Consider the following 20,733-nt stretch of genomic DNA (forward strand, 5'->3'; position numbering starts at 1 on the left):
ATATATATGTATGTATTCTTTTATAAAGCAAGGATTGTGCCGTCCGTGGTATTTTATAACTTGTCTCCAGATGGATAAATTATATCCTCCCATTTAGAATCTAAATGTGATATAGCATAATGAACTGTGCGAGGATTTGCCAACTTGTGTGGTTTGTGACTTGACCCTTCTCACGCGGTGTCCTCTATTTCGCAGGTGTCTCCTGCAGAGGTGCGCGTTGGGCCTATGAGACTGACGCAGGACCCTATTCAGGTACGCCTCGTTCTGTGGTCGGGACATGTACTACAGAAGCCCTGTCTGAGGGGTGCTGTAATATGACTATAATGGCAGATGGCCATCTGTGCCCTTCCATAGTATGTATGTACATGTATTTGTAAATGTCATATTTCAGGTACCGGGGATCAAACTCAGAACCTTGCGCTTACCAGGCAGGTGCAGCACCACTGAGCTAACTCCCTGGCCTTTTAGTTTTTTTTCCTTTCTTAAAGACTTAAATGTTGCCCCATTTGGAGAACATGTATAGTGAGTAAATTGCATGGTGGATTGTGAGAAAGAACAATTCTTCCACCAAAAGAATTTAATCTGCCCTATATCATGCTGCCACCAGGAAAGGAAGAAGTGGTGTGGTGGTGCAAGGCTGGGATGAAGCTGGGCTGTGGCTGTCGTTGGCTGGGTTAGCTGGCATGCATGGTTTCATTTTCTTATGCCAGTGCCCTGTTTGCAGCGTGGAGATGACAATGCCTTTCTCATAGGGATCTGTAAGTTACATAAAACAGTACCAAGTGCCTAGAACAGGGCCTGACAGTGGAAAGGGCTCAGTGGTGGTAGTTGTTATTTTTTGGAAACAGAACCGTGAAAGTCTCCCTTTTCGCGTCCCGTGTAACCTAAGCCAGTCAGCCTCCTGACTCTGTGTCCCAGCAGGAACCAGAGCCCCAGGACAGAAGACTCAGCTACCTCAGGACTGAGCTGATCCTAATGGCAGCAACTATGTCTTGCTGGCAGTCTGTCCAGCTTTCTGTGCTTCTATCGGTGAAGCATATATAAGGGTGTTTGTGGCTGCTGAAATAATTTTAAAATGCTCATCGGCAGGTAAATCAGCTTTTTAGCCCTAAATAAGTGAGTTTTATCCTTTTATTTTGCCAGTACCTAGAAGCCTGTTTTGTGCTTGGGATACATGAAATGCCTACAAGATGTAGACAAGGCAGCCAATGTATAGATGACCATGACAAGCAAACTAAGGAAATGCACTGTTTGAGTTATGAGCAAGTGGGAAAAGAAAAAAATGGTTTATAAATGCTTGGTAAAGGAAGAGCAAAACTAGGGGGGGAAAAGCAAAAGGAAGAGATTAAGCTTGAGAAAACTTGATGAAAGCAAATTTAGGAACAGAGAGAGAGAATGAGAGAGAAAAATAAACCACAACTCTTAGTGTAGAACATAAACAAGTGGAAAATTCCAGTAATCATCCCAAAGACACGTACTTTGTACTACAGATTTGAATAAAAGCAAAGACAAATAAAGGAGCTGGTATCAGGGATTTATTTCCAAAGCAATTTCCAGACTACTTCTTGAGTGGACTACTGTAATTTTACATCAATCTCATTTACTTTCATTTTGCCTTGTGCTGCACTGGTAATGAGTGCTCATAAGGAGGTCTCACTCTTTTAAAAAGTAATTTGCCAAATTGTAAGATATTTCAAATATTCAGAGGTACATGTGTGCACTCATATCTACTGCTCTCACATATTGATATTATACCTACCCTATATGTTTTAACATTTTTTCAAAAACAAAATGTTGCAGACATAGTTTAAGCCCTTTATTTCTTTCACTCTCTTTTGTTTCCAAAGTAACCAGTATGATACATATTTAGATACTTACGCTTATTGTATGCATGTGTCCATTAACAATATTCACATATTTTTAAGGTTTATTTGAAAGATGTCACATTGTAATCATTCTAAATTTGTTTTTCTCATTTAATATCATTTGATGTCTTATCTAAGGACCCATTGCCTAATCTAAGATTTTCTTCTTTATTTTCTTCCAAGAGCTTTATAGTCTCAGCCTTTACATTAGCATTATGGTCCATTTTGAGTTAGTTTTTGTATACAGCATGAGGTAGGGATCCAGCTTCATTCTTTTGCATGGCATAGCTGGTTGTCCAAGGAGCATTTGTGAAAAATACTCTTCTTTCCACATTGAATTGCCTTGACACTTTTGCTAAAAAGCAACTAATCATAAATATAAGGGTTTATTTCTGGATTCTCCATTTTATTCTATTGATTTATATGTATGTCTTTATATCAGTAGTACACTCTTTTGATTACTGCAGCTTTAAAGTAAGTTTTGGTAGTGACTTTATTCTTATTTTTTGTGGTTGTTTTAGCCATCTGGATTCCTATAACCTTGCTGAATTCATTTATTAGTGTTTATTAATGTTTGTATGTTCCTTAGCATTTTCTATGTGCAAGATTATTTTCTTCCTTTCCAAATATGGATTATTTTTCCCCTTGCCTAAGAATATTTCAAAAACTGATATATAGTTTTTTTAAAATACTTCCAGAACTTTTCCCACAGTGGTTACACAGTTTTATACCTTTATAAGTGACATGAAATATCATTACTTCAAATCCTTGGTAATATTAGATCTTGTCAGTCTTTTTAATTTAGCTACTATCTTGCATTAATACTGTAATACTCTTACTGTGATGTAAATTTGCATTTCTCTGTGACTAATGATGAACACATTTTTATTTGCTTATTGGCCATTTTCTATTACTTTTTGTAATGTGATGTTTGGTCTCTTTTTAAGTGAGTTAATTTTTTAAAGTTATTGAACTGAAGAAGGGTTTTACCTTCTTCATATTCTTGTTACAGATCTTCTGTCAGATATTGAGAACATTTTCTCCCAATCTATAGCTCTTTTATTCATTTCCATAACTCTAGCTTTGATGATGAATATATTTCATTTTTATTTGATTTTATATTACATAATACATGCATGCATATATTATACATGCTAAAGAGTCACATTTTATAACAAAGTCTTGAGTTATATTTCTGTCCTTTCAAATAAACAATCCTTTGTAGGACTTAAATATCCCTTGATAATGCCACTCCTCCTTAACTGTAAAACAGTTGTCTGTAATTTTGAGTTTATTACATTTGATATCAAAGTGTATAGAAATAGTTTTGATTTACACACAGTCTTTGAAATGTAATAATAAATTGAACTCTGCAAATCCACCACCCTAAGCAAGAGCTGTAGCATCGCAGTGCTGCTGGGTACCTCACCTGTTCCCACTGCATGAGTTTGGCCCCAGACAACAGCAGTGCCTCTGGCCAAGAATCCCTCTCTGAGTTTGGAAAAAGAATTAAGAGATTCTGAAAAAATGATAAGAAGTACAACTTAGGATCTAGGCTGTCTTTACTACTTGGTTTCTTGAAACATGGTTTGGTTCCTTGATCCATCCACTCAGCATCTACTGAGCACCTACTCTGTGCAAGGCCCCATGCTAGGAGCTGCAAGGGTGGGGAAGTGATGTGCTCCCTGCCCACACACAGCGTCTGGAAAGGAGGTTTTATTGTTCATAAATTCTGACTTTAGAGGCACGTATTGTGCTTCTGCTATCAACTTCGCAAATGTCTTGGAAAAATCACTACGTCCTAGTGCTTTCATTTTTGTTTTGTTTTGTTTTGTTTTGTTTTCCTTTGAAGAAAAATATCTGCTCTGTTATTTCACTGGAATGCCAAAAATATTAATTAGCAACATCAGCCAAGAACCCTTAGGGCTTGGGAGGAAATGGCTTGGTAAGAATATTACAGGATGTGGTTGCTGGATTGTGCACTTTGGAGTTTACCGAGGAAACTGGGACAGGAACATGGAGCAGCACATGGGTGGGAGTGGAATGGGCTGGCAGGGCAGCAGGGTGCTCAAGAGCACATCTCTCATGGGTGAGTGGATGTGACTCAAAGAAAGTCTTATTTTCCAATCTTGGCAAGAAAATAAAAAGTGAGGAAAATACTATGGGGCAATAAATTCATATCAACATGATACTGTCTCAAAACCAAATGACCTTTTCTTCATCAATGCCTAGAGCACATTTATTTCCCCAGCGTGTAGAGCTAATATGTTTCTGCTTGGAGAATCCTGTCCTCACTCCCTCACACTGGGATTTCCAGTGAACCTGGAACCAGATCCCCACAGCTGTGATCAAGGATTTTTCCTCAAGGCAGATCTCCTTCCAAACCTTCTTCTTCATGGGCTGCTGGTATAGCTAAGTAGTAGAGCACTTTCCTAATGTGCCCAAGGCCCTGGGTTTGATCCTTACCACTGCAAAACAAATAAAAACGCAAAACAAACAACACTTCTTACTCCATATTGTATGGTCATGAACTTTTCTGGAACCATTGTGTATTGGGGGTTTTACATACTGGTGATCACATGGCCTCATGGGGAGCTGACCATCACACATTAAGTGAAACTTGTGATGGAGATGCGCAGTGAAATGACAGAGTTACAGACCAAGCAGCCTGCTCTAGTCACATATCCCTTCCCGCTGTCATTGCTGTCGCTGAGTTGGTTGTGTCTTCTACCTAGACCAGCCAGTTTCATGGAGCCACAGGGTTGTTAGGAATTTTAGACCCAATATTTTAGAGGGTTAAAAATAAAACTAAAAGAGAAGTTATTTAACCTAATGCTGAGGGCGAGCCAGCCTCAGTTCATGTCCTGCTAGCTGGATGGCTATGGACAAGTCTCTTAACCATCTAAGCCTTGGTTTCTGTCTGTAAAATGGATATTGTGCTCATCTCCAAAGAGTTGGTAGAGGGTTAATACATGAGAAAGTTAATTTCAGGAGCTCTGGGTATAATAGCTAGTCAATAGAAATTTCTTACTAAATGATAGCTCTTACCAGCATCACTTTTCTAAGAACACTTAAAGCAATTTCCCAGACCAATTTATTTTCACTTAAATTATCTGCTCTTCTCATCACACTGACCAGTTTCTTAGTGTGATGTGGATGCAGCTTACAAGATGTATACATGTTGTCTAGTCTAGAATCTCCTTGCTGCCAGAGTCAGGCTTAAGGACAAACAGTATTCTGAAATTGGGTGTTTACTAGTAGACATTGGAATCCATCTGGTGATGTGTATTTAGAAAGAACACTAGTAATAATGAACACATAATGTCATGTTTCAGTTAAGGAAAACCTCTGTTTTCATCTTTTTCATAGTCAGCCTTCACCAGAGAAAATAATTTTGCTGTTGTTATGATTTAGATCTAAAATATCCCCCAAAAGTCTCATGTTCAGAGGCAGGGCTTCTGGAAATGGAGATCATTGCTGAGTCCATTGATGAGTTCACAGCTGACTGCTGGTCACAGCTACGGCCTGGCTGGAAGAAGAGGGTCACTGTGGGAGTGACCTGGAAGGTTGTATTCTTGTCCTCAACTCCTCCTTCTCTCTCTCTGTTCCCTGGCCACCATGGGTTGAGCAGCTTTCCTACAACGTCCCCTTCCACCATGCCCCTTCTGCCTTGGAACTAGCGAACCATGGATTGAATTCCCCTAAGCAATGAGTCAAATAGACCTCTCCGCCTTCAGGTTGTGGTGTGGAGCATTTGTGACAGAAAAGCTTGACTGATATAGCTGTCTAGGCAGATTATTTCTATCCTCAAAAAGATAGTTCTCAACTTTTTCTTGATAAAACTTGCAAAAGAAATGGCTTCAAGAATTTCCAGCAGGACAAGATGACATGGGCTGGAGCTGGAAAAGATCACTGGAAGAGAAACAGGGAGATGCAGTCCCCAGTTCTGCCACTCCTTTGCCCAGGAGTCACTGTGCTCATCTGTGGGGTCTCCCATCCATCGGTGGTTGAATGGTCAGCTGACAATGCCTGAGAGTTGCAGCCTCTGGTTCACTGCCATCACCTGCAGGCCCATGTTTTGTGTTCTTTCACCCAGCCTTGGGTCAGCCCTTAGACTCATTTGAGCTTGTGATGAAAGATGAATTAAATTTTGTGGTTCCTGGAAGATGTAGGCAAAGTTTTTCTAGAAATAGAGGCTCTACCTGATGGTTTGAGGTCTTTAAAGTTATATTTGAAAAGCAGGCTAAGTAGTTTTGTACAGGTCTGAGGTGCACAAATTTCATAAAATAATCAGAGAATACCAAACTCTCCAAAATGTATTTCACATTATAGTTATTGTATGTATTAACTGTAAATAACTGTGTAGACTACAAACTTTTCTCTCACTCTTACAGGTCACTATATAAGCAACAGATATGCAGCAAGGTCAGTGACCTTCCATACCATTTTTTTGAAAGGCTCTGCAATTGGTCACTGCCTATTTGACACTTAGCTTAGAAATAGACAGCAAAGTGTGCAGTTGTGTTGCTTCCTGACTCCCAGAGATAAACCACATGACTTTATGCAAGGATAGATCACTAAGAGAGGGAGTGAGCCAGCAGAGACCACGGTGCAACAAAGAAATGAAAAGAGATGATGCCATAAGTGAACTTAAATTGAATGTACATGGAGTGAGGAGAGCCAGCTGGCTGTGGGGACGCTCACAGAGCATAGCAGCCTTCGAGATTCAGGGCATGGAACCAGGGACAGTCAGGCTTATCATTCTACGTGAGGACACTTTTGTGGTGAGAAGCCTGGAGATGTCCCCGAGGAAGTGAAGCCAGGAAAACCTGTCACGCTCATCAAAGGAGCTCAGGGATGGTGCACAACTCTGGGGGCAGAGAAGGTAGTAGGCCGGAAGCAGATTGAAGCCCAGGAGAATGGCAGGGTCACCAAGGCAGAAAAAAGATGCCTCCTTCCTATTCCAATTTATACAGCTGGAAGTGAGTGGCAAGCACTGTTCAACTATTCTTGATAACCTCTTGGTAAAGCAGTGAAATCTCGGTCATGAGAATGTTTTACAGGGTGCTGAATGAAAACTTGTTTTATTTTTTTTTCCTCTGTACATGAATAACTCACAATAAAAGAGCTTACAATGATTTGACAAAAATCTTCAAATGTCACAGGATGATCATAATTTTACCTTGTTTGTAGATAATGCTGTGTTTGATCAGTTTTTTGATCTGGTTCTGTCATGCAAAGGGAGGCTGCCAACAGTTGTGTCCTGACCCTGGACAGAACCCAAGTTGGCCAAGGTCTGCCCCAGAAGGAAAATGTTTCCTCATTGTTTCAGGCTTCTGCCCAGATCTGTTCTTTATCTTCTGCTCTTTTGCTGGGTTCCCAACTGTGCAGTCAGATCACTGCAGGCAAATTGCCTCCTCCTGCCTAGATTCCTGTCCACGCTCCATCAGTCTGGGGCCACCACTTGTTAGTGCATTGACTGTAACCATCTGCTTCTCCAGCTTCCTGCTGTGCTCTGAGGGACAGAAACTGGCCTCTGGCCTCTGGCTGACTCTGTCCTCTTTTTAGTCCAGTTCTTAACCTGTTGTGTAATACATCATCAGTAAATATTTTTGAATGAATGTTGAGTATAGAATTTACAGCAAGCAGAGGGGTCAGTTTGCTTTTCCTTTTTAGAAGTAAAGTTCAGCTATATACGCCTTTAATGATGACTTTTTGGAAATATATTTTGCAAAATCGTGTTATGAGATTTGCGTTAGTGAATGGTCAGTAAATATTAATGAAAGGCTAAGTCTAACAATTAAACTATAAATATTGATAAGTAAAATGTTAAAGCTGAAGAAGGACTGCATGGCTGAAGTGTTTATGGTTTTGGGGTTTTGGTAACCACTGCTTTATGCAAAAATGTAAATAAATGGATAAGAAATAGAAAGTACAGGATTTCTTTGTAGAATCCAAGGAAGAGTCCAAAGAAAAGCCATGCCTTGGGAACGGGCACCTCTGAACACACTGACTATGAGAATTTAAGATTCTTCCATTAATATCTGTACTACTAATGGGCCATGGGTCCTAATCCTCCACCTCTGGGTCCCTCTGCTCAGATTCCAAATTTCCAGGAACAATATTATTAGCTCAGCTATGGTCTTGGAGATGGAGACAAAGAGTCTGATTTTGGTTGGATCCTATCGCACCATTAACAAAGGTGACTACCACAGTGTTTTACTCAAAAATGTATATTTTTTTCTCCCTATAGATTTTTCACTTTGCTTAGGATTTGAATAATTAAAAAGCAGTTTCTCTAAATCAATGCTTTTTAAATGGAAAGAATTTTAAATAATACCCAAAGAAATTCTCTAGTACATGTCTTTATATTATAGATAGTCCTGTTTTAAAATGTGGACTTTATTATTATTCAATGATAGTCTAACAGATCAGGGGACAATTGCCATTGGAAAAATGAGGAGTCATGCCACACCACACAGGGCTGCCCGGGACAGCAATGCAGCCAGTCAGGGGATGAGGGACAGGAGAACAAGGGCAGAGCTTTGCTGTGGTGTCTGTGGGATGGTGTGTGCAGACAGGCTTAGGATTGGTTCATTTGGGTGTTTCAGGTGGTCTGGGTGATAGAGGTTGTTCCAAATTACCTGGTCTTGGCCCTCAATGAGTAGGGCAGGGGCACAGCTGCCTAGAGTTCAAGAATCCTGTGAGAGGTGTTTAGGGTGTGGGCTCTGGATTGGTCTGCACAGGAAAGCTGAGTTCCCAGGAGAATGGTCTTCTAGCTCTAGGAATTGGTTACTCCTGGGAGAGGCTGTCAGCAAGGCCCAGATGTCAAAGCCTCAGGAACACAGAAACAAAACAGCATAATTAATGCAACTTCATCTTTGTAAATGTTTGTGCCGAACTGTGACCTGGCCTATGAACTTGGCCTCTCTCCTCTCCTTCCCTCCATCACACAGGCTCCCCTGTGGTCCCTGGAATACCTCAGACACAGTTGTGGCCTCTTAGGGCCCCCTGGAGTTCTTCCTTGAGGGCTTCTCCACTGGACAGCCATTCCTTTCCTGGCTACCTCCTCCACACCTCCGCCCGCACCCACCTCTGCCTGCTCACGGCACTCGGCTCTGGTGCATGTTGTGTAGTTCTTATCATTTATTAACATTCCACATGACAATCAAGGAGACTTTATTTTGTTCATCTACAATCCTGTCTCCAAACAAAAACAAAAACAAAAAATAACAAAGCCTCTTGTATTTCTCAAAAAAAGAAAAAATCCTACAAGTAGTTAGTCAAGCATCAAATATTTACTGAGTACCTCCTTAGGGCCAGGCTGGGGTATGGGGGTGGTGGGCAGCAGGGAACAAGGCTGCACGTCTCCGCTCTCCTGGAGCTTTGTTCTCCAGTGTGGGAGGCAGAGCATAAATCAACGAGTGGGTTAGGTGGTGGTGGGGCTATCACTGGCTTTCTGGCTCGTGTGGAATCTGGGTTCCTGAGCCCAGTGAAAAACTGTAAGCATCGCTTCCTTCTATTCCAAGGGTGGGGCTTTTCAGAGAACAAATAGAGGCAAACTTTCCCCATTTTACTTCTATCAGTTTCATGCCACGTGATTGTTCTTTTCATACTTTGGCAAGGGTTGAGCGTTTGAATGAGTTTCTGAGGTTGTTTTGAACTTCCTTATGTTCCTGTGACTCCGTAGGTGTTTGAGAGCTGTGTGTGTGGAGAGGGCCTCAGACTTGGAGGGAAATAGATGCGTGTTGCAAGTCATCACTTTACCTGCATTCATTATGTTGTTGATAACCTCACTGCTTGTCTTCTTTGAAAATAAAGCTAATTAGGAAATTCAAAATACTGGAAGTTGCAGCAAACGGAATCCTCACCAGAGCGACTACCTGTCCGTGTCTAATCACTCAAGTCTTACACTAGCTTGTGAATTGATGTTCTGATCATATCTCATAGCCAAGACTGTAGGCCACAGAGATGCAGTAACTTGTTTAAAAGCCCCTGCAACCAGTCAAACCAGGTAGCTTTCAAGTAGAGCCTCATGTGTGTTTGTGGCGCTAGGGATTGAACCTAGGGTCTTCACATGGAGTGACATCCCCGGCCCATTTTTTATTTCTTGAGACAGGGTCTTACTGAGTTACTCAATTGCCCAGCCTGGGCTAAGACTTGCAGTCCTCCTGACTCACCCTCCCAGAGTGCAGGAAGTGCTCAGAGCCCCCGTATTCCTGGTATATTTCAGGCCTCTTTGTGATGCAGTCTCTGGGGACTGTGACTTCTGCCAAGGTGCTCTGTTCTCTGTGTTTCAGGTCTTACTAATCTTTGCAAAGGAAGATAGTCAGAGTGACGGCTTCTGGTGGGCCTGTGACAGAGCTGGTTACAGATGCAACATTGCTCGGACTCCAGAATCAGCCCTCGAATGCTTTCTAGATAAGCATCATGAAATTATTGTGATTGACCATAGGCAGACTCGGAACTTCGATGCAGAAGCAGTGTGCAGGTACTTTGCTCCTTCTATATCGTGCTTTTGCCCACGGAATAGCTCAAAATAAGCTTTGTTTATAGATATCTTTAGTTTCATCCCAAATATTTCTATAACCTATGTCAACCTCACTAAGCAACATACCCAGGGTTCTGTGACAAAAGCTACAGTTCCTCCCTGTGCACTTATCTCGCCTTCCTATGTCTCCACATTTGAGTTGTACTGAATTCTGAGGTCTGAGTTGGGCCCACCTCGAAACTACAGCTTACCCCTCTTCCTACCCTAAGGATTGTTCACACACACAAAAAAAAAATCATACAGTTCTCATTACACAGATAGAGTTTGGATCTAAAGCCGATATTTTCAGCTTCATTATTCTGTCCCAGAATGAACATCAGAAATGTGTGAAATGTGTGATTTTCCGTGCCTCACACAGATGGGCCAATCCTGAAGCGGGCTTCCCAGAAACAGAGGGAAGGCGGCCACTTTGCAGCAGCAGAGTGTCTTCAAAGGGCCTGCCCCCCACCCCACCCCATGCTCACAGAAATGCTGCATTCTGGGGAGCAAACACAAGCCTGTGTGTAAATAAATGCACAATCACAAAAGGTGGCTCAGGGTGCGCTGAGCCATTTAGCAGAAGCCAGGCAGAAAGAAGTCACTAATGAAAAGCTAGACCAGGACAGAGGCCAATTACTTATGAAGCTGGTGTTGTCTTGAATATTAGTAAGTGAAAAGAAAGGTGAGAAATGGCTCCTTAGAAACTTTGGTACAGAAAGGAAATTAATGGATTAAGAGAAGTTTCTTATCACAAGCAGTGCCTTGCTACTCATTGAAGAGTCTCATTTTCTTAAATGTGTAGGGAAAGTGGGAAGGGTAAGGGCAAGGTAATAAGGGAAAAGAAAAAAATATGAGGAAATGAAAAAATGGAAATAAAGTGTTTGTAAATGGGGAGGGGAGGAGGGGTGAAGGGAGGGCAGGGACAAGGGGAAAAAATGAGAACCAAGACCTGTCATGTAAAGGTACAGGATCCCAATAATGAAATAAAATGTACCAATAAACTCAATTAAAAAAAAGAGTCTCATTTTCTCAAAGGAGAATTTTCTTACACACACATATACACACACACATATATACATATAAGATATTTAGATGCTATTTTATTATTAAGTATATTTTCTTTTTTCTAAAAATGTCTCAGAATAGAATTGAGCCCTTTATCTAAGTACTGTATTAGCTTTTTCCTAACCTTCATTTGGTTCTATAGTATAAATGCCACAGTCCTTAGGCATACATAGAATGATTTAAGACACACTTTCACTGAACAGTTAAAAAGGAGGAGATAATTCAAGCCAAGGCCTTATTTAGTAACTAAGCTTTATATTCTTCTTTGAATGTAAAGAGATAGATTTGTTGTCTAAACCAGGGTGCCTCTGCCATAGCTCATGGGCAAATAAGGGGTAAACCTGCAGTTCAGGGGCCAGATGTCTGTACCTGGCTGGGCATTTGGTGACCATTGCAGCTCATAATGAGGCAACAGGATTCCTGAATGCTCATTAGCAAATGTTCCTGAAGGAGAAGAGTGGGGAGTGCACACTCCTGGAAGACAGGCATCCTTTATTGTTGTCTGTAACCCTAGATCCCTGGCTCAGAGCCGGACTGGGCCTTGGCCTGGCAAATATGCTTGAACTCCATCATTCTGCCCCTCCTCCTGTGCCCTACCAGGCCTGCTTTAGTCCTCTCACTCAGGATGAGGTCCAGGTCTCTCTTACCTCACAAGCACCTTTGGTGTGGTGAGAGAGAAGAGCTGAGCAGTAGGAATAAACCTAAAAGGTGGAAGCCAAGAGGGACGTTCTCCAGCCCACTCGGGTTCATCATGTGTTTTTAGCTCCTTGCCTAAGCCCACCTCTGGGGCATAACCCTGGCAGTGTCCACACCACTTCCCCGGAGTGGGAGAAGCCAGGGATGGTGAGGAGTGCACAGTGCTTCCCTAGAGTGTTCCTGAGTTGCTGTGTGTCTTTCATTTGATGTGCACTGGTATTTATCTGTTTCCAGTGGGCTCTAAGGGTAAAACAAATGTAGCTTCACCTTGCCAGCACCTGGTCTTCAGGAAAGTGGAGTGGAAAGTTGTCTGTGCAGCACTGAAGGTGCTGACCTGGCCCTCTGCGAGCTCAGGCCTGCTCTCTGAAGAGCTTGTCCAGCACCTTTGACCCCACAAGGGGACCTGCTTTCCAGCAAGGTGGCAGCTGATCATTTTCCTGTGCCTACTGCACACACAGAATGGGGTCTGAAGAAGTAGGGCAGAAGAAGATACTTTGAGAAAAGCCAAGGAATTTTGGAATTGAAGAGGTTGAAGCAATAGGAGCTGCTGTGTTGGTGGCAGTGGTGGGGCACAGATAGCACAAATACATTAACATGGAGAGGAGCAGAAATTCCTAGTTAGGGAGAAACGAGTACATGTTTCACAAATCACTCAGGTGTAGTTTTGGCCTTAGTGATAATGATTTTTCCTGAGAAATCTCAAGATTCAGAGACCATACCAAGGGAACAGGCCAAAACAAGTGTGCTGCTTTGCACTGTGATTCGAGAATGTGGCCCTTTATAAAAAGATTCTCTATGTCATGATCCCCTGACCAGAACAGTCCAAACTCTGAGCTTCGGCAGAGCACATCTGCTAAGACTCACAGGCCTTAGCATTCTGTGTCCTTAAGCATTTTGATCCAGTTAAATTACTAGGGAGTAAACTATACACAGGTGGTCTTAGTTCAACAAATATTCTATAATGACAGTTACCATATTGCAACATCTCTCACTCCAGCTGATGATTGAGTTGCTTAAAGTATTGAAGCACAAACAACAGAACAACTGAAAATTTTGGACATCTCTTTGAACCATCTTTAATAGGCTATTTGTGTATCTGTCTGCCAGCAAGTGCTGTAAATTTTATTATAAGGTCGGCTTTCCAAACTATTATTTTAAAAGGAAAAAGATCCAACCCAGTTAGCTTCCCCAAGTCCAAACTGATAACTAAGGAATTATAAGACTGCCATTTTTTTCAATCAAAAAACAAAATATAGGGGTCGGGATTTAGCTCAGTGATTCTGCCGCCTGCTTTGCAAGTACAAGGTCTTGAGTTCAATCCTTGATACAAAAAAAAAAAAATACATATACACACACACACACACACACACACACACATATGGAATCTGCCATTTTTTGAAGTGGAGAATTGGCAGTCTGACTGTTAGATAATTGCCTGGGAGTTAACACAATTTTTAAAAAGTGAAGAGATTATTCTAATCCATAAGGGAATCTTTTTTCTTGTCTTTTATCTGTTCTCAGACAGTCTCTCCAGAGGGAGAACAGGTCTGGGGCCACTTTCAGTGTACAGAAGTCCCCTGTTTATTTAATGCAACATAGGTCACCCTGTTTGATTTGGAACCTTGTCTTTGCAGGTCGATCCGGGCCACGAACCCCTCGGAGCACACAGTGATCCTCGCGGTGGTGTCACCAGCGTAAGCACCTCAGCCTGGCAGGAGCCGGCACTGTTCACACTAAAGTGTTTGTCTCCTGTGACCCAGGTTTTGAGCTGGCTACCCAGTGGGCATATGTTGGGCCCTAAAATATCAATTTTACATTTTGCTTTGGTATTTTTTTGTTTTTTTCACACATTTCTGGAAATATTTAGGTTTTTCTTCCTACCTTATATAACTGTGGTTAGCACATTCCCATGCACCCCAGGAAAAATAAAGTTTATTCATCATCATTATATGCCAGAAATGAGTAAAACACTGAGGAGGAGGTTTGGAGAGAACATTGTTCCAGTTTATCTTTTTTCTTTGAACAAAAGATATGGGGAAAGTGCTCAATTTTTATTTAAGAAGAAACAAATGGTAGCACAGGAACAAAGAAGCACTAACTGCCCCCCAAGAGAAGGATGATAATGTGTAGATGGGGCTGTTGTTGTGTGGCTAGAACAGGGCAGTGTGGTTTGTGTTGGTACCAACCAGCAAAGAGGAGGGCTATTTGTGCAAGTTGCGTTGGTTACAAGCTTTACAAGCAACAGAAGTTGTTAGAGTCAGCTAATGGCTATGATTAGCTTCAGAAGGAGTAGGACCTTCATTGGAACTAGGACCTTTTGGACTTTATTGTGGTGCTTGACAAGAATTCTGCAACAAAGGAACTAATAAGCTAGCAACTCCGATGAGAAAGTATAAGAAAGCTGGCCAAGGGGAGAGTTGAACACTGCTCCCAAGCCATATTGGCTTGCAGCAAAGTGTGGCTGCAAAGTCCTGCTCTCACCACAGTCTTTCTACGCACATGCAACTCCTTGAGCCCCTTCGCTTGATAACTCCAAAGAAAGCGAAGAATTGTCTCCTCTGTTCCTTACACCTGCCATCCTCGTGGGAGGAGAGATTGCAAGGGGTGGAAGCCAGAGGTCAGCCCCTGTCAGCCTTGTTTATTACCTTTGTCTTCTGCCCACTCTGAGATCTTAACAGCATCTTAGAGACTTGGAGATGGCTGCTAGAACTGTGCTGGGCCACCCAGCCTTTCCCCAAGCCTAAACCTGTTCTTTGGGCCCTAGAATGAAACACCTTTTCCTTCTCAGAGCAAGAATGATTCCTGTCCTTGACAAGTAGTGGCTTACTATGGCTTGTTTATGATTTTGCCTGTTTTTTCTTCTTTTTATTATCCAACATTTCATATAGACAGTAATAATAAAATGAACGTCTGTGTCAGTGTCACCCATCTTAAGAAATAGAATATTATTAACACCTTTGGAACACTTTTCCTACCCCTTTTGACATGTCATTTGGATAGTGCAGAAGCTTGAGTTCCTGAGGGAAAGAGGGAATAAGGAATACAGAATTTCTTTGTAGGGCAGGATCAGCTATGGGCAATGCCATAAATAAGCACTGGAATTTCACTTCCTGTCCTCCCTCCCTCCCTACCTCTCTCCCTCCCTTCCTCCCTTTTTGAAACAGTACTCCTTGTTCATGTTCCAGACTGGCCTCGAACTTAGGATTCTCCCATCTCAGTCTCTCAAGTAGTTGGGATCACGGGCGTGCACAACCACACCCAGCTTCTCTTCCTATTTTCTATTGGTATTTCTATGAGTATTTCCACCCAATCCTTTTATTCCACTTCTACGATTTTCAGGATGTGTACCCCATGCTGCTTGCTGGCTATCTAGGGACATGTTTCTCTCTTTATGAGGACAGCCCAGTTGTGGGAAGCCCTCATGACAAGCTAGCTCCCACCTCTGCCTTATCCTCCATCCAACCATAGGCTCAGTGTACGACACCATCTCATAAAATGGGTGACAGTGACCAGGTTTTGTTTCCCTCCTTTCCAACTTTGTCTTTATGCTGATGCTTATTTCCCCTTTGGCCATGGAGTTCTACAGCCCGTCCTGACCTGTGGCTTCCTCACACTGAGAACTGGATCCAGCTAGGGCCTGGGGCAGGAGTGGTACTTTCATCAGGTCTGGGAACAGCAGTCTCAGGATGGGACTACTCCCATACATTTGATCCCTCCGAACAGTGAAACAGGTTGCTCGCTCAAGTGTGTCAGTGTCACCTTCAGGCACATTGCTGGAGTGTCTTCCACTGTTTGTGTTCTGTTTGCAGCTGGGAGATAGACAGGGGATCCGTCCCTGAAGACAGGGGTATGCTGTAGCGCGTGCTGTTCTGGAAGCCACTCTCTCAGAGCTAATGCCATGTCTCAGTGTGAGGAATCCTGCTTTGTATCTGCCGAGTGACCACATTTTCTGCTTTGCTGCAGATCTGATGACCATGAAGAGGCCTCAGTCCTTCCTCTTCTCCATGCAGGCTTCAACCGGGTATGTAATGGTGAACCAACACCCTCACTGGTAAACACTTTACCTCGGGGTCTCCCAGTACAGCAAAGCGATCAGCATGAGAACTTTTAAGGGAAATGAGCTCCAGGTCCATGGGGCAAGTAACTGCTTTCATGGGATGGTTAAGAACCACTGCTGGAAAAAGCATTTTGCTTTTCTTTTTTCTCTCTTACTACTTCATGTATCAGCAATAGATATGGAATGATGACAAAATACATCTTGTCATATCAGATCAAAATTCTGTAGTCCCCAAGTAAGCTCATGAAAATCAGTCTAGTCGGTCAAGTTCAACATGTGTGTGTTGCTATATGAAGATGAGTTCACCAAGTTGGCACACAGGGCTCTTGGCCTGGACCCAGCCAATACTCATACCCTAGGGACAGGCATGCTGGAACTCCAGGTTTATACTATTAATAACAGCCAGAGAAAGTTCTTTGATTGACAACTTCATAAAAAACACTGGTACTCAGCTTGAAGATGAAGGTTGATTATTCCAAGGAGACTAACCCACAAACTGAATAGAAAGGCTCAGCAGGCATCTCATGGTGAAAATTTGACTGGAGGTGAAACTGTGATCATGAACATCAAAAGAAAATGATGGAATTGATTTAAAATAAAGGAATAAAAGATAGAGTAGAAAAAGATAATTGAAACATAAATTTTATAGAAGTATGTTTCATAATATTAAGAGAAAACAAATTCTTATAGAGAAGTTATGGAGAACATTTGTATGCTTAAATTCTTTCATAGCAATCATATTATCACTTCTATTAAATATGTGAAAGTGGTTCTTTTTAAAAAAAGAGGACAGAGCTCCATAGTTGGCCCATGCAAGTTTTGCTGATAATTGAAACTGAAATAAATGACCTGTACTATCTTGTGAATTCCTGGTTTAAACTACAAACATCAGTAAAGGGAAATTCTTTGAGTAACAACTATTTGAATGACACTGATATTCAGCTTTAATATGAGATTGACTACTTCAAGTAGATTTGCCAACATAGTAAGTAGTTAGGCTTCCCATATATCCCGAGGTCTTTTGATACAAATAGTGTTAGTCTCTAAGAGATAGTATAATGCATCCCTTTAAAAACAGGGTATGGCCTGTGCCTTTGGATCATGAAAATTCCTTTGGGTGCTTTGCTACCTTTGACTTACAAACAATTCATTCTTGCTTGCAGGCTACAGAGAAGCAGAAACTGCCTCTGGGGAACAGCTGCTGTGTGCTTGGGTGTGCTTCAGTTTGGGCAGCAGTGTTGTTTGTACAAGAGCTTTGCAGTGATGCAGTGGTTCCCCCTGTGAAATAGAAGTGAACACACCGGGTTGGGAAGGTTCCACACCCTCCTGGTTCTGTTTTGTGCCTGCCACCTCCCCACCTCTGGTAGTGGCCAGCACATGGCTCTGAAATCTGTCCTGTGCAGTGGGTGCCTTGGAGTCTGGGGTGGAGAACTGCTAGAGGACAGTTAGCAAAGAAGTCATGTGGTGGCTGAGTTTACCTTCCTTATTCCTTTTCTGAGAAGTAACCCTAGAAATATTCACAGGCTTCATGGATCTCTGCATCATGTTACTCACCCTACCCCACCAGCTCCCGACACTGACCTTGTCCAGCCCAAGTCAGGACCATCTGACCTCAGGACATTGTTTTTCTCCTTGCCTGGGAGATAGTGGAGAAAGACCTTCACTCCTATAGGCTATGTGGATTAGAGCCTCACATTCTGTAGCATGGTCTTTGAGGATTCTGTTTTTAGCTCAGTGATTCTTCCTCCATGGGCTCATGAGGCTCAGAGATCTGTGTCTTTTGTAGCAATAGCATCTTGATTGTAGGCCAGAGAATGCACATCTGCTCACAGAAAATCTTGGGAGAAACAATCACTGTTTCCTCTTTATACATTTTGTAAGCTGTGTGTGCCACTCTGGAAGGTGTGGTCTCCATGGGTTTGGCTGTGTTACTGAGCTTTGCAGTGAACCACAGTGAGTGAACCTGTGGTGGGAGCACAGGAGTCAGCATCCATCAGGGACTGCCTTGAATGCTGGGTCCAGTCTGATTGAGGCCACTCACCAGCTGGGTCAGGGGCCCCTGTCACTAGGGCTCTTTCCAAGGGATGTACCTGGGACCTGCAGCATCTTTCCTTGAGTTACTGGGGCTCAAGAAGTGCTGAGGCAGAGCTCCAAGTGCTGTGCATTTCTACAGGAAATCTTGTCTTTGGCAACTCTCTGACCAGCTTCCATATATGCTAGCTCTTCCTGACTTTTGGAGGTTTTTCCCCTTCCTGAGTCATTCTGATTGTACGAAATCATTTGCTGACACTCATTCCTGCATTACAGGCTGATTCACCAGCCCTTCAGTTTGTGGTCCATGTGTGGGGATTCGGGAACAGATTGTGCCATCAGATACCCCCAGAAGCTCCCCTGGAGGCCTTTGGAGCCCAGTGTATGAAGTGACAATCGTGGTGCTTGGTCCCCACAGAGCCCTCTAGACATTAGCATCCTGCCAGAGGTACCTTTGGATGCTGTTTCTCTTTTGAGCTGATGTTCACTCATCTCAAGTATTTCTGGAACTGTGACTGTGTGCAACAAATGTCTAGGTACAGCTATGGGACATAGTTCTCCCTGTAGAGTCCTCCTGTGGAGCAGGAAGTAAGGAGCCACAGTTTAGTATTTGTAAGGCCGGGGCAAAGTGATATATTCAATCCTCCTTGACGTATGAGGGATTTGGTATTTTCTCTATTTGTGCAGAAGAGGGAACCAACTCAGAACAGCCTGAGCTCACACTGATGACAAGGTCAAATACTCAACAGCACATTCATCCAAATTCTATATTGGGTCTGCTAAAGTAAGATTTCCCAAACTGTTCAAAGAGACACTGATGTCCCCAGATCTCTCGATGGTATTCCATGAAAATAGAGAACTTGAGGATTAGAGGAGACTGTTCTTTCTCCTTGCCCCAGGAATTCACAGTGCATGTTAGCAGTGTTGCCCTTAAGCATATGTATAGTTTGCCTTTAAGCATATTGAATCCTCTGGCAGGTCCAGTGTCAAGAAGCTTTCTCTGTTCACCTCAGCTTTATCAAAACTTACTTTATCAGCTGGGCACAGTGGAGCATGCTTGTAATTCTAGCACTCTGGGAGGATGAGACAGAAGGATTGCAAGTTTGAGTCCAGGCTGGACAACTTAGTGACTTTGTGAAAACCTGTCTCAAAATAAAAAATAAAAAATGTCTGGGGATGTAACTTAGTGCAAAGACCCTGGGTTCAATCCCTAGAACCCTACCATCACCACTTTTTTTTTTTTTTGTACGGGGGATCAAACACAGGACCTTGCACTTTGCAGGCAGGCACAGTGCCACTGAGCTAAATCCTTAGGCCACCATTTGTTTTATTACAGAATTTTTAAATGTTTCTGCAAAGCATCAGCTAACAGCCCTTGAAGCTCTGTTATAGGCTGAGACAGTTTTTACCCATCTAAAGGTTCAAGTGAACCTACCCATATTTAACTGTGCTTTGTGAATTTTCAAAAAAGTATGTCTCCCTGGTATATGTTTGTGGCTTATTCTCTTTCCTTAGTCTTTCCCACTTCCACATGGAAAGCTGGGGAATCAGAGACTCAGGGAAACTGAGGGGCTTTGAAAGGTATTCGCCAGGGAGAAGCCATTCAGTCTAAGGGTGAGTGTGTGTGTGTCTGTGTGTAAGGTGATTCTTTCTCTGGCCAACTTGTTTCAAGGAAATCAAAGCAATGTGTCTTTTGGGAGGGCCCTATGTCCTCCTCTATCTAGCTATCTTAGAGTCAGAGAGGAAACCAAGGAGTCTGCCATACTTTGGAATTCTGGTTCTGTTTTTTACTTAATAGTTTGCTAACCATATGCTTAGAAAGTTTTGCATGGTCTATATTTTTATAAGTTAAGATGGAAGGCATTTTCCTCATTCCCACCTAGAACTGTTGTTCAATCTGTTCCCTTCCTATTTTTTACTTACTGTTTTTTTTCTCGTTTCATCATTTTTCATTAGATATTGATGTGTTCATGCAAGAAAAATGCTTAATTTCTTGTTGATCCTATATCAAATATTACTTTATATACAGAGTCTGTCAAAACATGTATACATCAGGAAAAGAAAAACTTGTGTAAATATTTTAATACTAAATGTATTGAGACATCATGAGATTAATAGAAGTTACGTTAGGCTCCCACAATTAAAAGAGGCGCTCAAAGTGGTGGTCATTAGCTTGCAGACATTTATCAATCCAGCAGACTGCTGGTGTGTATACGTTTTGAAAGCAAACAACAGCAAAAGGTTGCTTTGGGATCGTTGTGTGAAAGGGTCCTCTTCTCTGAGGAGTGCTGACCTTCTACAGCGTGTGCCGAGTAGGAGTGGGTGCATAGAACTGCCACCTCCACCTAGTTCTAAAAACATTTTATCAGCCCCAGATAGAGATTCTTCCCTTCAAGCCATTATTCCTAGGACTCTTCCCGCTACCTTCCATGCCCTGGCAGCTACCAGTCTGCATTCTGTCTCTAGAGATTGACCTATTCTAGATAATT

At 42.4% G+C, this 20,733-nt stretch overlaps 1 protein-coding gene across 3 annotated transcripts in view; it reads left to right on the top strand.

Moving 5' to 3' along the window:
* Positions 1-195: 195 nt before the first annotated feature.
* The window catches only part of Pde8b (phosphodiesterase 8B), a 96,314-nt gene continuing 75,776 nt past the window's right edge, over positions 196-20,733 (top strand). For all 3 annotated transcript variants that reach the window (XM_010619104.2, XM_010619105.2, XM_010619106.2), the window contains exons 1-4: positions 196-252; positions 10,166-10,356; positions 13,791-13,850; positions 16,120-16,177. In XM_010619104.2, coding sequence (XP_010617406.1) covers positions 226-252; positions 10,166-10,356; positions 13,791-13,850; positions 16,120-16,177 — 336 coding nt within the window. In that variant the 5' untranslated portion in view covers positions 196-225. The remainder of the gene's footprint in view (positions 253-10,165; positions 10,357-13,790; positions 13,851-16,119; positions 16,178-20,733) is intronic.

This window comes from Fukomys damarensis, unplaced genomic scaffold, assembly GCF_012274545.1.
Source record: "Fukomys damarensis isolate Sample0158 unplaced genomic scaffold, DMR_v1.0_HiC HiC_scaffold_1, whole genome shotgun sequence".
Taxonomy (NCBI): domain Eukaryota; kingdom Metazoa; phylum Chordata; class Mammalia; order Rodentia; family Bathyergidae; genus Fukomys; species Fukomys damarensis.